The 14,020-nt window shown below is 41.1% G+C and overlaps 1 protein-coding gene across 1 annotated transcript; it reads right to left on the bottom strand.

The window, feature by feature from the left end:
• LOC8060581 (probable protein S-acyltransferase 7) lies at nt 4,418–7,808 on the bottom strand. The gene is made up of 6 exons (XM_002444622.2): nt 7,591–7,808; nt 7,401–7,552; nt 6,416–6,598; nt 5,813–6,118; nt 5,302–5,535; nt 4,418–5,204 (listed from the first exon to the last, which is right to left on the bottom strand). The coding sequence occupies exons 2-6, from the start codon at nt 7,494–7,496 to the stop codon at nt 4,761–4,763; spliced, it is 1,263 nt and encodes a 420-aa protein (XP_002444667.1). The 5' UTR covers nt 7,497–7,552; nt 7,591–7,808; the 3' UTR covers nt 4,418–4,760.

Below are 14,020 nucleotides of genomic sequence, written 5' to 3'. Positions count from 1 at the left end.
AAGATTCCGCCAAATCTTTAGGCCGCGGTCGCTATCACAAGCAGACTACACAGTTGACCTAACCCTGGCAGAAAGCAAGAGCCAACAGAATACAAGATGAAGCAAAGCCTCATGGCACGCAGAAAAGTTCATGAACCGGCCCTTGTTTGACATTCTTCCGCACACTTGCATACTTCACGTGTGCAATAATAGCCAATACTTGTAATAAGGCCTTGTTTAGTTCCCAAAAATTTTACAAAATTTTTTAGATTTCCCGTCACATCGAATCTTTAGACGTATGCATGAAGTATTAAATATAGATGAAAATAAAAACTAATTGCACAGTTTGGTCGAAATTGACGAGACGAATCTTTTAAGCCTAGTTAATCCATAATTGGACAATATTTGTCAAATACAAACGAAAGTGCTACTATTCATATTTTGCAAAATGTTTTGGAAGTAAACAAGGCCTAATAAGAATATAAGATATCTTCCTTATGTTTATGGGTCATCAAATACACAGAGCCTATTTGGGTAAAGTAAATAAGGTTGCTTTAATCCTGATGACTGACAAGATTTTCAGATTACTCATGTAGGCTAAAATAGTTATGTTATATGACACCATGAGCTGAGAAATAAGTTAATATTAAATTGGACATTCATATGCTTGCTTCCATGTAGAGTTTGGGTGGTATCTTAGTTCTATCTTCTATGTCATGCAGAACAGCAGCAGGTCTAGGTCGGAGGCCGTAGCGACTCCGACGGCGGCGACAACAACCTCAACGCCTACTGGCCGGGTCTCGCCGGTGCTGGTGGCGGCGGCACGCGGCCGCGCACGACGCGCTTCGGCGGGCCGGGCGATCCGACACTCGGCCGCGGATCGGGTCCCGGACCGGATTCCTGCCATGTCAGCATGGGTGCGACATCTTGGTGGGCCAACTCCTCTGCCCTGTCGCATCGCCGCGCCCCATCACCAACTGCCCCCCTGGCTGTGGCAGGAATTCAGGACAGGCGGAGTCGCGGAGCTCCTCCATCGACAGCGTTGACATCTGTCGCTCACCCTCTCCTGTCAGATCGACATCGGCAGACCCGATGTGGTCAGAGGCGTGTCTGGTCGTGCCTAAAGCTGCACCGCCACCCGTCGCAGTGGCCCAATCTGTCGACCGCGACCCGTGGCACTTCTGCTGCTCGGGCACCGCGCCCAGTGGGACCGCTGCGTGGTCCCCGGAGGAAGAATTCACGTCCTCATTGGGCCGAAGGCTCAGCTTCGACTCTGCGCTTGATGGGCCTGCGTTCTTATATGAGCCCAGCATAGTAACTGTGGCAGCCCAAGAAAACACGCTGCTGTTGACAGAACTCAACATAGGGGGGCAATTGGAGGCCCCCAGCAAGGGACAAACGTCGCCAACAAGCTCACGGCCCACGTTCAACCTCACTGAAGACAACTCTTGTCGTGCGCCGGAGACCACATCGACCTGCCCCCTACCTGCACCTGTGGGGAATTTCGTCGACTCCTTACGGGTGCCTCTGCAGGCTCCCGTGCTGTCATCCACTCCGCCACGGCGTATCACCAAAGCGGCGGATAATACGGACGACGACGGCTGGATACCCAAGCGAAGCGCACGACTGGCGGCCAAAAGCAAGTTTCGTGCCGCCAAGCCGGAAGCTCAAGCTAGGCACGTCATGATGAAGAAGCTTGGCCTCGAGGTACAAACCGAGGTCCCAGACGAAGCCTCCTTCAATGAATTTCATGCTGCTCTGAAGTTCCCGCTAGACTCATCGACAAAGGAAGCAATGCAGGTTCTGTTCCATGGCAGGAAGCAGCTGGCACTTGATGCCGTTAGCGCCGCCTAGTGTACTTCTCGGCCTTGCGTCGGTCGCGATCATTGTAATCCATGTTAAGTTCAAATATTATGATCTAGAACCCCAGGGGGCTCAACATGCGAGCACGAAGGTCGGTCGTCCGCGAGTTCCTCTTACAGGAACGCGCTACCGTGCTCTGCCTGGTTGAGACCAAACTGGATGTACTCACCGCTTCTATGGCCTCTGAATTAATGGGATTGACCTTTGAAGTACTCTGGTCGCAAAATCAGGGTCATATGTAATTAGTTTCCTGCATTCCAGTAGCAGTAGGTCTTCCTGGTGGGTGTTAGGCTGCTCGCCTGCGCCTTGTTCGTGTCAGGCTTGTGTACCTTGTTGCTCTTCCTCTTAATGAAAAATGGGCACAAACCCGATCGCGAAAAAAAAGCAGCAGGTCTAGGTAGTTCAATATGGACATGCCTCATTTATGATATGTGAAAGCTTGGCTCTTCAGCCTTGATTTCCAAGATTTTTGTTGTGTAGAAATGGCTAATGTTGATACTAGATGATCCAATTTAATAACAACAGAGTTGAGCACGCATGTTTATAGTACCAGAGCTCCAGATTTAGTAGCTCTAAGACAAATTCCAACACAATGTCATGAAGCTCACTGGTGATAAACTCTTTAATATGTTCTTCAACATCAATCTGCTTCACCCAGGTGGTTTCCTCATCCCTGTGTGTCCTCATGATGGCCCATACCTTGTTGACTCCACCTCATGTCCTTGCATTTGCACATATGTTTGGTATCCAGCTCCAATTTGAGAAGGTGCTTTGCTGGGACCTCCGCAATATCCACATTCAGAGTAAGTCCGACATGCACTTAACAAAGCACCCCAATTGCCAGCATGCATTTGCGTTTCTATTGGCATCCTGTGCTTGGTCGTTTGGTAAGTCGTACTCATGTATGCATCCGGCATGGCCAAGCAAGTCCACCATGCAAAGGTAGTGTTCAGCAGTCGGAATAATATGGTACTCATCATTCATCATCTGAAAGCATTGACACCCTTCATCCAACAAACCTGCATGACTGCAAGCAGAGCAGTAAATGAGTGGCACAAACCAGATGTTATCTGGTCCAAGTCCTTGTCCTGCAACTCATTGAAAACCGCAAAAGCATCCTTTCCACAGCCATGCATGCCAAATGCAGAAATCATAGAGTTGTAACAGATCAGTTTTTTCCCCACCTGCAGAACAAGGCTTGGGTACTTTCCATATCCCCACATTTTGAGTGCATAATAGTGAGGGAAGGCAAGGTATGGTTGCTCAAAAATTTGAATGGTGACGATCCACATAACCTTGCATCCATCTAGCTTGAATAGGTACTCCACCCAGATTGCACACAAGCAGAGCCAAGTGGAGACTCTCGTGTTGTTTGGCTCCGCCTTAGGTCTTCCAGTCTTGCTCTACTCTCCAGCTTAGCCCTCAAGACAAGAGATCCACTGCTTTTGCAGCCATACCAGCGCACCAGGGCCTAAATACACGCCAGTCATCATGTTCAGTGTTGCAGGCTTGCAGCAACCAGCTCTCGCATCTCATCAAACACAGCCCTGCCACCATCCAAATTGCTAATCCTTGCATATGTGATATGTACACACCTACCCAGAGATCATGGCGGTGCACACACAACACTCAGCCACCTCTGCAACCTCATCCGCCTCGCCAACTGCCATGTACACACTGGGATCATCGTGTTCCACTTCCACTGCTAAGCACCCATCACAACCATTCTGTCAAACACCTTCCGTGCATCCTCCAGTCTTCCACAGTTCGCACACTGCGCTCGTCGGTTTGGAATCAGTTCTTGAACACGTCCGGTGGGGACGGTGAAGGTTGAACGGCGGCCGGCGGTGCACTCCTGGGCGCAGAGCATCGCGTGCGGCGGCGGTGGGCGGAGCCTGACTGTTTGTTGCGGGCTTTGCGGCATTGCATTGGGTGGCCCGTTGCGAAACCTTTACCTTTCCGACTGTGGCCTCGCAGCGTGACAAAGGTTTTTGAACATGATGATAGACTCTACAGTTTTTTTTAAATTTTTTTTTTGGATCTCGATAAACTCTACGGTTTGCACAAAATGGAAAAGGAATTGCAATAGTAAGAGCATCTCCAAGAGCTCGGCTAAAATGAGTAGTTAAATTCTAATGTTTAGCCATTTTGTAAAATAAATAACTTCTTAAAAAAGAAGAGATTTACAGCAGCCTTGCTATCAGATAGCTAGTGTCAGTGGTTGGCTATATATGGCCAACGAAAATTAAGAGATAACAAACTTTCTATTTTACAAAACCAAATAGCACATCTGTTGGAGCATATTTTTCTACTATCAAAGTTCTAAAAGACCTCTATAATAAGAATAGCAAAGCTGTTGGAGTTGCTCTAATGTATGCAAAAAAAAAAAAAACTGGTACTAACCACTGACGCCCCAACTCGCTAACCGTGCCTTCATTTCTGATGCACAAAGAATTTCCTTCTCTAGCAGCATCAGGATTTTTAGCATTTCCCAATATATATGCAATGAATTATCAAAACATCATGGAACAAGACCCCCTTTTTTCCATGTAAGGGGTTAGCAAACAAAAGTGCAGGAAATTAGATCGATGAAATAATGCACTAGCCAAATTAATGTTACAAATTACAGCTTCAACAAAATCAGAAGCAACACAGCCACACCACACATACAATACATGACATAGACTAAGAAGTCCAAACCAGATGTGGATTCATCATTTCTATATTGTTAAGGAACATGTATTACTTCTAACTTCAAGCCTTGGCTAGAGATTACCACCAAAACAAACTAACCAATACCTGTCGTCTGTCGGATTCACTCTACCATTTTGTCCTACTTCCCTTTCTTCTTTGCAAGCTTTTACTAAGTTTGGGGACTGGCGGAAGACTACAGAGGTGGCTTGTGAAGCAGAAACTTCCTATGAATCATCATTTGTACGTCTCTCAATCTTTTCCCTCTCACTCAACCCACGTTCCATGCCAAACTCTTCTGCAAATGCCTCTATGTCGGATGACATCTCAGAGCAGCCCTTTCGACCAACAAAATGCGGCGGTTCAGTGCCACATCTCTCCAGCCCCATAGCACTGCCGATCTGGCTGTGCAAGTCTTCCAAGTCCTCTGCAGCCACTGCTTGCCTTTTCATGCCCTTCTCAAGGTCCACGCTCATCTTGGGCGGACTTAGAACCCGTCCCATACTGAGGGATGACGTGAAGGTTGAAGAATCATCCTTAACTTTTGCTCTGAAATTGTGTTTTGAGCTGGGTACCCTTGAAAACAAGACGTCAATGAAATTCTGGCCCACTCCAAGGTTGTAAGGATTTGTTCTCCGGTCGTAGCGGTATCTGAAGTTCTCATAAGTAGTCTGAAAAACGATTTTTCATGAGATTTCAATCTGCTGGCTTGCTAATAAACTGCAAAGCAAATTAAATATGAATCCAGTTACGTGAGAATAGTCTTACCTGATTTGTAGAAATCAAATAGAGGTGGAATGAGGTCAATCCTCCTACAAACCACACAGCAATAAATGTGTATAGGATGAGAAGACCGGAGATAGGAGACTTCAAAAGCGCTCTACCAATTTTGCATTGATGTGAGTCCATAATTCTCCTGAGATTGACCCAGCAGAATGCAAACACGTATATGCATAGTAGAGTAGTCGAAGACACAAACATGAAGAAGAATCGGTAGTTCCTCTGCAAGAAAAGAGAATATGAGGCATGATGAGTAACATCCACAGCTATTAGAATTAATTAATCACAGATCCATATTGAGAGCACCATTAGGAGAAAACATATGACTACATATATCCCCATTCCCTCCTCCGTCTCCTTCCCACTACATCAATCAGATTTTAGCATGACTGGAAAGTGACTGCTGCCTCAGCAATCTAAAAATATACTCTTATACTTATTATAAGGTGCATTTATTATATGACTGTAAGAATGATTACTTGTCACTTCATTTCTTTACCTTGCCAATGCACTGGCCTACCCAAGGACAGTGGTGATCAAAACGTTCTACACAGTTGTTGCAGATTGAGCAATGGGAGCACCTTGGCGGACGATAAAGCATGCATGTATGGCAATATTTGACCTTGACTGAAACACCATTGACAAGAACATCCCTAGTAAGTGGTAAACCTGTCAAACCTTGTTGACCACCAGGCCAATCTGGTAAGTTGGAGGATTCATCAATGTCTTCAGGCTCTGGGGGGTGAGTGTTTCGAGGAACAATTCCAGGATCACGGCCAGATGTGAGAAGTAGAACAACAAGAATCTGAAGAACAAGAACAACAGTTGATCAGTCATCTTGTCAACTAGTTACCAAGTTGCAGACACTATAGTCATTCTACTTCAGTATTTATATGCATAATGGCTATGAGCCTAGACCATTCTCCCCAATGCAACCATGGTATAACTTAACATGGTAAAAGCAAATGCAGAAGCTTGCTGTTCCCAAAAGTGACTAAAAATTTCAAATGCATAACTTCACATTTGAAAATCCAACAAATAGAGGAGAAAAGGGCATAGATCAGTTTGTAGCAGACTGAGTGTACATGGCTCATAAACTTACATATGCTGTAAAGATGATAGCCACAGATGCCACCCAACCTCCAATTTGGCTGTGGAACTCATGACCAAGCAGTGGACAAACGGCAGCAGCAAAGAAGATCACTGGGATTACGATCAAACATACTGTGAGCACGAGTGACCTCACATCTGGGCCAAAGATAAGTCTCCCTCCAAGGAAAAATAACTGCAAGAACAGAGAAGGAAAATGGACGAACAACATGAGCTTTATCCCAAGACACGTTAAGGAGAAGGTAGCGCTTTGAAATGTGAAAAGTATAAGCCCTTAAAGTTTGGGTATCTTTTCAACTATTATGTTAGTAGGCAGCACATTTCAACCATGGTGAAGATGTACATGATGCTTACATAATAAACAAACTCCATGGTGATGAAATCTAGATTATCTTTCTGCAAAGAAACAACTTGCAATATAGCACAAAACCATGAATATAAGAGTGTGGTTCCCCCCAAAGGAGAACATATGAAACATGAAACATAATAACAGAAAGTAGCAGTATTCTAGATTGCAAATTATGCCTCAACTGAAATTTAGCATTACATTATTCCAAAATCCCTCTCAACTTTTAAAATTCTCTTACTCCTGTATTTGAGTCGTGTAGAAATCAATGTCACATAGTCATCATCTTTGGCATGTTACTAAACTAGCTGCTTCAGTGAGGATATCAGCCCATTATCATACAAATCTCTAAATGAACAAGAACCACTACTTCTATGCCAAATGGGCAAATGACCAATATAACTCGCACAGCAAACACTAAACACCACTAGACTAGAATGTCTTCTAAAGCTTTTGGATTCTTATGCTGCAATTACAATTAATTCTAAAATAATACCAAGATTTCAACATCCTATGCTTCACGTACTGACTCAAGTCAACAGAAACCCAGCAAGGGCAAGTAGCCATGACCCATCTTAAGAAAAACTGCAGAATCATAAACCAGACGAGATAGAGAGAGAGAAACCCTCACATTGCTGCCTTTCCACGCCTGGTACACCCGCCGCGGCGGCGCGTCAAGCTCCATGATCCGCCGGTTGGAATCCGAGAGCTGTGCCTTCCCCTGCATCCTCCCTTCCAGAGCTCCGTCTTCGCCCACGCTCACAGACTCCACAGAAGCAAGCTCTAGTTCACCCAAGCAGCCCCATTGCGCTCATCACCCCCCGGTATAAAAATTCCAAAGCCACCTAGTCCCACCGCCCGCAAGAACACGGAGGGCAGGTTCTCGCGGATCCCGGCACGGCAGGGGCGCTGACTCGGATCAAACCGGTCTGCGAGGGACGGCGGCTCCGAAAACCGAGAAAGTAGGCTCCGCAGCGGCGGGTGGGGAGCAAGGAGAGGATTGCTAGGTGGAAATCGGCGGTGATGCCATCTTGGGATCGCAAGGAATCAAGCGGTGTCGCTGAGAAGAAAGGAATAATCTGAGAACTTGGGAGCACTGGAGTACTGGACTGAAGACTGGAGAGTTTAGTGTCACTTTCGTCATTAAACCCTATGAACAAGGTTATTTCGAATAAAACCTTTTGCGCAGGCTCTATACTATTTTTTCTAAAAAAAATACTTTTTTTTAAAAAAAAATACTCTGGTGTACTATTTGTATTCTCATGCATCAAATTCATTTATTTACCGTCAATCAAACCTGGACATCTCGTGTTGTAATAAAAAAAACACTAAACGACCGCCTAATTATTCCGGAATGGATGCAGGAACCAATCCAGCCAATGAATTGTTATACAAATTATGCAATTAATGAAAAATAATTTCAGGCCATGAATCCAAAACAACTGAACAAACCCAACACATTTCTTACTAGAGCAACTCCAACAATATGCTAACCATGTTATCTAGGGTATTTTTACATTTTTAAAGCAAAAATTAAAGTCTAACACGTGGGTTATCTGGTTACTAAAATAGCAAGTTTGCTATCCCCTAAACTTTCGCTTGTCATATATAGCATATCGTCCCCACTATCCTATACAAAAGCTGTTGTGGAACTCTATGCTTTGAGTTAGTCTTTTATTTTACACAATGACTAATCTTGTAGTTTAGAATATAATTTTACTTAGTTTCTTGGAAATGCTCTTATATTGGGTTATATTAGGGGAGGAGGGCTGGATGTCACTTCCATTCTCTTTATTATATTTTTATTTATTTTTCTCATCTAATAAAACCTACGACAAAACTTTTATTGTCTTTTTCGGGAAAAAAACTAGAAGTGTAGTTTGTTCGCTTGTCTAAAAAGTTATGGCTGAAAGTACTGTTCGCTGATTTATTGCGAAAGAAACACTGTTGTCTGATATAAAAGAGATGATTTATAGGATAAGCGAACGGAGCCTTATCATGCTTGTTTCTTAGAGCTGATCCATCCTTGCAGGCATGCAACAAAAGATAAAGGTAACTTGCTTGCCATCATGAAGACGTGAGCTCAGAGCAGCATAAACCAAAAGATTTGAGATTAAAAGGCCAAGCGCACAAGATTTGGCGCCGGTGAAGCTTGTGCTGTTGTGCCTTGTGCAGTTCAGTTTAAAAAAAATGCTAGGATTGGAAAGGAGAGACCCCAGGTTGGCTCCCAACTGAAGCCCTGGACGTGGGGCAGCCGATTCAGAATTATTTGAACTTTTTTAATAGCTATCTCACTAGCTGGACCAAATCAAATAATAACTAACTACTATCAAAACAGGGCCTCAGAGTAAACGAGTAATAATCGTACTCTGCAGTAGGAGACATATAAACCTTTTTGTGGCATTCACTCAAGTTTGTTTCCAATGAACTCCTACACGCTTTAATTCAAACTCCTGAAGTATGAAAGGAAGAAAAAAGAAAGAAAGATCAAAAGTGTCATCAGTCCAAAGTACTCTTCTTTGCAGCACAGGTGCCGTGTTTATCGGCTAGTGGACCTTTGTGGTTCAATAAAGTAATGCTCCATGGAGGCCTGTTCATCCATGATGCATTTCCAAGCCTTTAAACTTCCTGCTCTTCTTGGGTGGGCTAGTTGAGGTTTTGCAAAATGCAACTAGCTTTGCAATGTTGCTAGCTGAAGCAATCAATCAAGCAGAAAGGCCCCAGCCTAGTGCCTAATTAACCTTTAATCTCTTTTTGTCCCAACAAAAATAAACAGGCCTGAGTAAGATAAAAATTTTATAACTATAGTTTTTTCTTGGAAAAAAAAGGAATGAGTATAATTCTACTATACTTACTTGCAAGAGTAAGATAAAAAAGATAGATTCTTCTTTTCTCGAAAACAAAATTCATACATGCTTATACTAGGAGTTAGTAATTAGTAAGGGTATTTTCTTTCTTTGGTGATAAATGGGGTAGGTTACTATTGCAATCCTTCCTTTTTCACCTTTGTGAACAAAGTATTCGATCTCAAGCGACAAACCAACGCATTGCAGTGCACTTTCCTGATCGCAAAGCACAGATCGACAAGCAACGAACTCCCATTCCCTTTCTACACATATGCGTCAATCTATCCTTAGCCAACTGGAGGATGAGACACCACCAAGTTAATACAACTATCCAACCCCAAAGGCCTTTTGTGCAGTAATAATGGAATTGACGATAAACGTACATTGATTGTCTAATAATGGAGATACATACATTACGTAGGAGTACCACAAAAGTAGTCAATACAAACGTGTAAAACAGGTGTATAACCGACTGTTTTATATCTACCTGCTGAAGAGGGTGAATGATATATGGCTGCTTTTGTTTCTAGTGAATCACAAACTGTCCAAAAAAAACGTCTGAAATTTGTTTAGACCGTGCCACCTATAAACAAAAGGCCTGTTTGTGATCTATCGAAAGATAAGATTGGTATTGTTGAAAATCATTTGCAAAGAGAACTCCAATTCAAGTGCCGGGACTGATCAAGGAAGAGTTGGGGCTAGCTAATAATGACGCAGGCTTGCGGCGGTAGTTCCCTAATGGAGTTTTCAAACTTACCTTCCAGTGTTTTCATTCTTCTTATATGACATTTGGTTCAATCTATTATAATTAATCTAATGATATTTATTGATATTATAAATAGGAAAAAATATATATTACTCCCTTCAATTGGCCTATGTCCAAACAACCTCCTAAACTAACATTTGGTTCAATTTACTCCCTCCAACTATTTAAGTTGGTCCAACTAACACCTAAAAAGATTTTTCTTTTTTGTTTCTCTAAGCACAAATTATATTTTAATTCAAACTTTGTGAGGTGATAGAGGACATTGTCTTTTGTGTTAGAAAAATGCACTATATTTTTTTCATCATTATGTTTTATATGATATTGTATCTCTACTGTTAATTTATTTTTAAATTTTCTAAGCTATCAAAATTTTGGTAAAAAGTTAAGATGTATTTTTTTTCTAACATAACTTATGATGTTCTCCATCATATCATAAAAGTTGATATTAAAACTCAACTAATACGTGAAAAAACAGAAATAACAAATCATGTTAAGGGGTAAACTAGACCAACTGAAATAATTGGATGGAGTAAATTGAACCAAATATAAGTTTAGGGGGGTAATCTTGACATATGCCAAACTTGAAGAGAGTAATTTGAACTTTTTCCTTATAAATATTTATACTTTTTTATCTATAACTTGATATACTAAAATAGTATGACATTGTTCTAGAATTTAATTCTTTTAGTGATGAAGGGAGTAGTTAATACCCTTTTTTACACCCCTATCGATTAAAAAAACAGTATACAGAGTAATAATCTATACTCCCTCCACATCTAAAATTTTTGACGTTTAGAACATGATTATGGTAACCAAGAAGTGATTAATTAGGAGTTATCTTTCTATATTTGCCCCTATTAAATAGCGGTGCGAGTGTTAGCTAGATTGGAAATGAAAATTTTTTTGGGTGTCACATTAGATATATCGGAAGATGTCGGGAGGAATTTTTAGAAACTAATAAAAAAATAAATTATATAGTTCGTTTGGAAACTGAAAGACAAATCTATTAAGCATAATTAATCTGTCATTAACACATATAAGTTACTGTAGCACTTAAGGCTAATCATGGACTAATTAGGCTTAAAAGATTCGTCTCGCGATTTTTAACCAAACTGTAAAATTAGTTTATTTTTTTTATCTATATTTAATGTTTTATGTATGTGTCTAAAGATTGGATGGGATGGATGAAAAATTTTAGGGGCCTGAATTGTTGGCGCTCGCGTTTGGCCACTGATGGATCGCGCGTTTGGCCGCTTTGCTGCACGCCTGTGCTGTGGAGAGGAAGGGACGCGCATGGAGGGGCCAGCGCGAGAGCCGAGAACGTGCGGCCATCGGGAGTAACTCGAACGGATGTGAGCGCTGGGGATATTTCTGTCCAGGCGAGCACCCAGAGTGCAAAACGTCAAGTAATCACGAAATCTCGACTTTTTTTTGATACAGAAGGAGTATATTATTGCAATTAACAACTTCGTTTTCGCCTTGTGCAGCAGAAGTATTTGATGTCAAGCGACAAACCAGCACACAATGCAGAGAGCTTCCCGATCGTAAATAATAAAGCCGCAGTGATGGATCAACAAGCAACTCCTCTTATCTATGCATGTATCCCTTTCTACATGTGCGCCAATAATCTCCTCTCCGTTGCGACCGACCAATCGATCAATCGACAACGTGGCCAAGCTAGTGAAGATTCAAATCTCTACAACTAAAAAACGCCAAAAAAATTTTCTTTTACTTCCTGCCCAAAAAGGTCTTCTTGCTATATATATAAATATATATATATATATATATGGAAATTCCTTTGTACACGTACGTGTAGTTACTCTCATCTTCATAAACTACATTGTGTATGTATTCATACTTGTTTATCAGTTTGAGTATGTTTATATACTCATATTAAGATACTCAGGATCTTACCACGCGAAAATTTTTCAAAAAAAATTATATTTTAAATATATTACTAAAATGCCACTACTATATTATATACAATAAGTATAACCATATACTCTATGTATGTATGCATACTTAACATACATATCACTCTAGATGGTCTAGTATGATCATATACTTTGTCTATATATATTTCGTCCGGTCATATACACCTTAAATCTAGAGATACATAGATGAGAGTAACTACACGCGCGTGTAAAAGAAACGCGTCCTATATATATATATATATATATATATATATATATATATATATATATATATATATATATATATATAGTACGGAGTACATACCAACAGTATAGTAATAAAATCGTCTAAAAAAGCAGTTATAGTAATAAAATAATTAATGACATAATAATTGATTAATCGATGGTGCATATACATACTCCTTGTTTTTCTAAAAATAATTACCAAAAAATGTATATATATATATATATTTGTGAAAGTATTTTCAAGATAGATCTATTCATATAATTTTTGCATTTCTAAACTCAACAAACTACAAGTTATTTATGGTTTATATTCTCAATATTTGACTCAAACATTGTCTTAAACAATTTTTTAGAGGTACGGACAAAGTATATATATATATATATATATATATATATATATATATATATATCGTGCAAAAGAAAAAATGTATTTAATTGTCCATCCGTTTTTTTTATTTGGGCCAGTTTGGTACATCTCACAAAAGCTCTATAAGCTATTTTTTTATCAAATAATTATTTCTAAAACAGCTTCATAGGTGAAGTTGCTTTTCTTCTCCTCTCACAATAGCTCATTACAGTTTTCTCCCGTATTTCTCTCTTTCATCTATGCATGAAATAGTTGAAGCTATTTTACCAAATATTTTTTTTTTCAAAACAAGTTAACTTCACTTAGAAAATTACTTATAAAGCTATTTTCTAAAAAATAGTTTTTACTAATAAAATTGAGCTATATACCAAACATGGCCTTAATTATCCAACCGTTATGATGGCGTGCGCCACACAGCCACGGCCACACCTACGCGTACGCGGCGACGCAACAAAATAAAGCGGAGTGGCCACGCGCGCGCGGAGACGGAAACTAAAGGAAAAGCACGGCTAGCAGATAACGAGATAATAAGCTAGGAAAAACAAACAAAAGCAGCTGCGCAGGTCGTCGTTAGATATGTGTGGTGCCGTGGTGGGTCGACACGTATATATATAGGTATAGCGAATTGAAGGTGATCGTCGTCGTCGTCAGCAACTCAGCATATGAGCCGCGAACTGTGTGCCATGCACACACGACGCTGCGTACGTAAGCTGCAGCAAAGGTGTATCCAATGCAAGCTAGCGTGTGTGCGGCAGGCAAGGCAAAGCAAAGCAAAAGCTAAGCTCTGTACATTGCGTCGTATCGTATGGAGCGCATTACACGACACGATCGTCGACGACGTATTGATCCGCTCCTCGCGTTCACTTATTTTACAAACTGTATTTTTTTTGTCAGTGTTTTTCTCTTATAATAAATTAATTAATAGTATTTTTAACTATAACTTCCTAAATCAGTGAACAGACAATGCAAATGAGCATAGACGTTCTGGGTTTAGTGCGGTTTGAAACGCAAGGAAACACAAACACGCCACTCGCTTGGCTTGCCTAACCTGTATCTCTCTGTACTTTTGCATGCATGTGAGCACGAAATCAAGTCCATCGATACAAATCTCCA

Source organism: Sorghum bicolor, chromosome 7 (assembly GCF_000003195.3).
Source record: "Sorghum bicolor cultivar BTx623 chromosome 7, Sorghum_bicolor_NCBIv3, whole genome shotgun sequence".
NCBI classification, from domain to species: Eukaryota; Viridiplantae; Streptophyta; class Magnoliopsida; order Poales; family Poaceae; genus Sorghum; species Sorghum bicolor.
The sequence above is the reverse complement of the archived record's forward strand: the minus strand, read 5'-3'. Positions and strand labels throughout refer to the sequence as shown.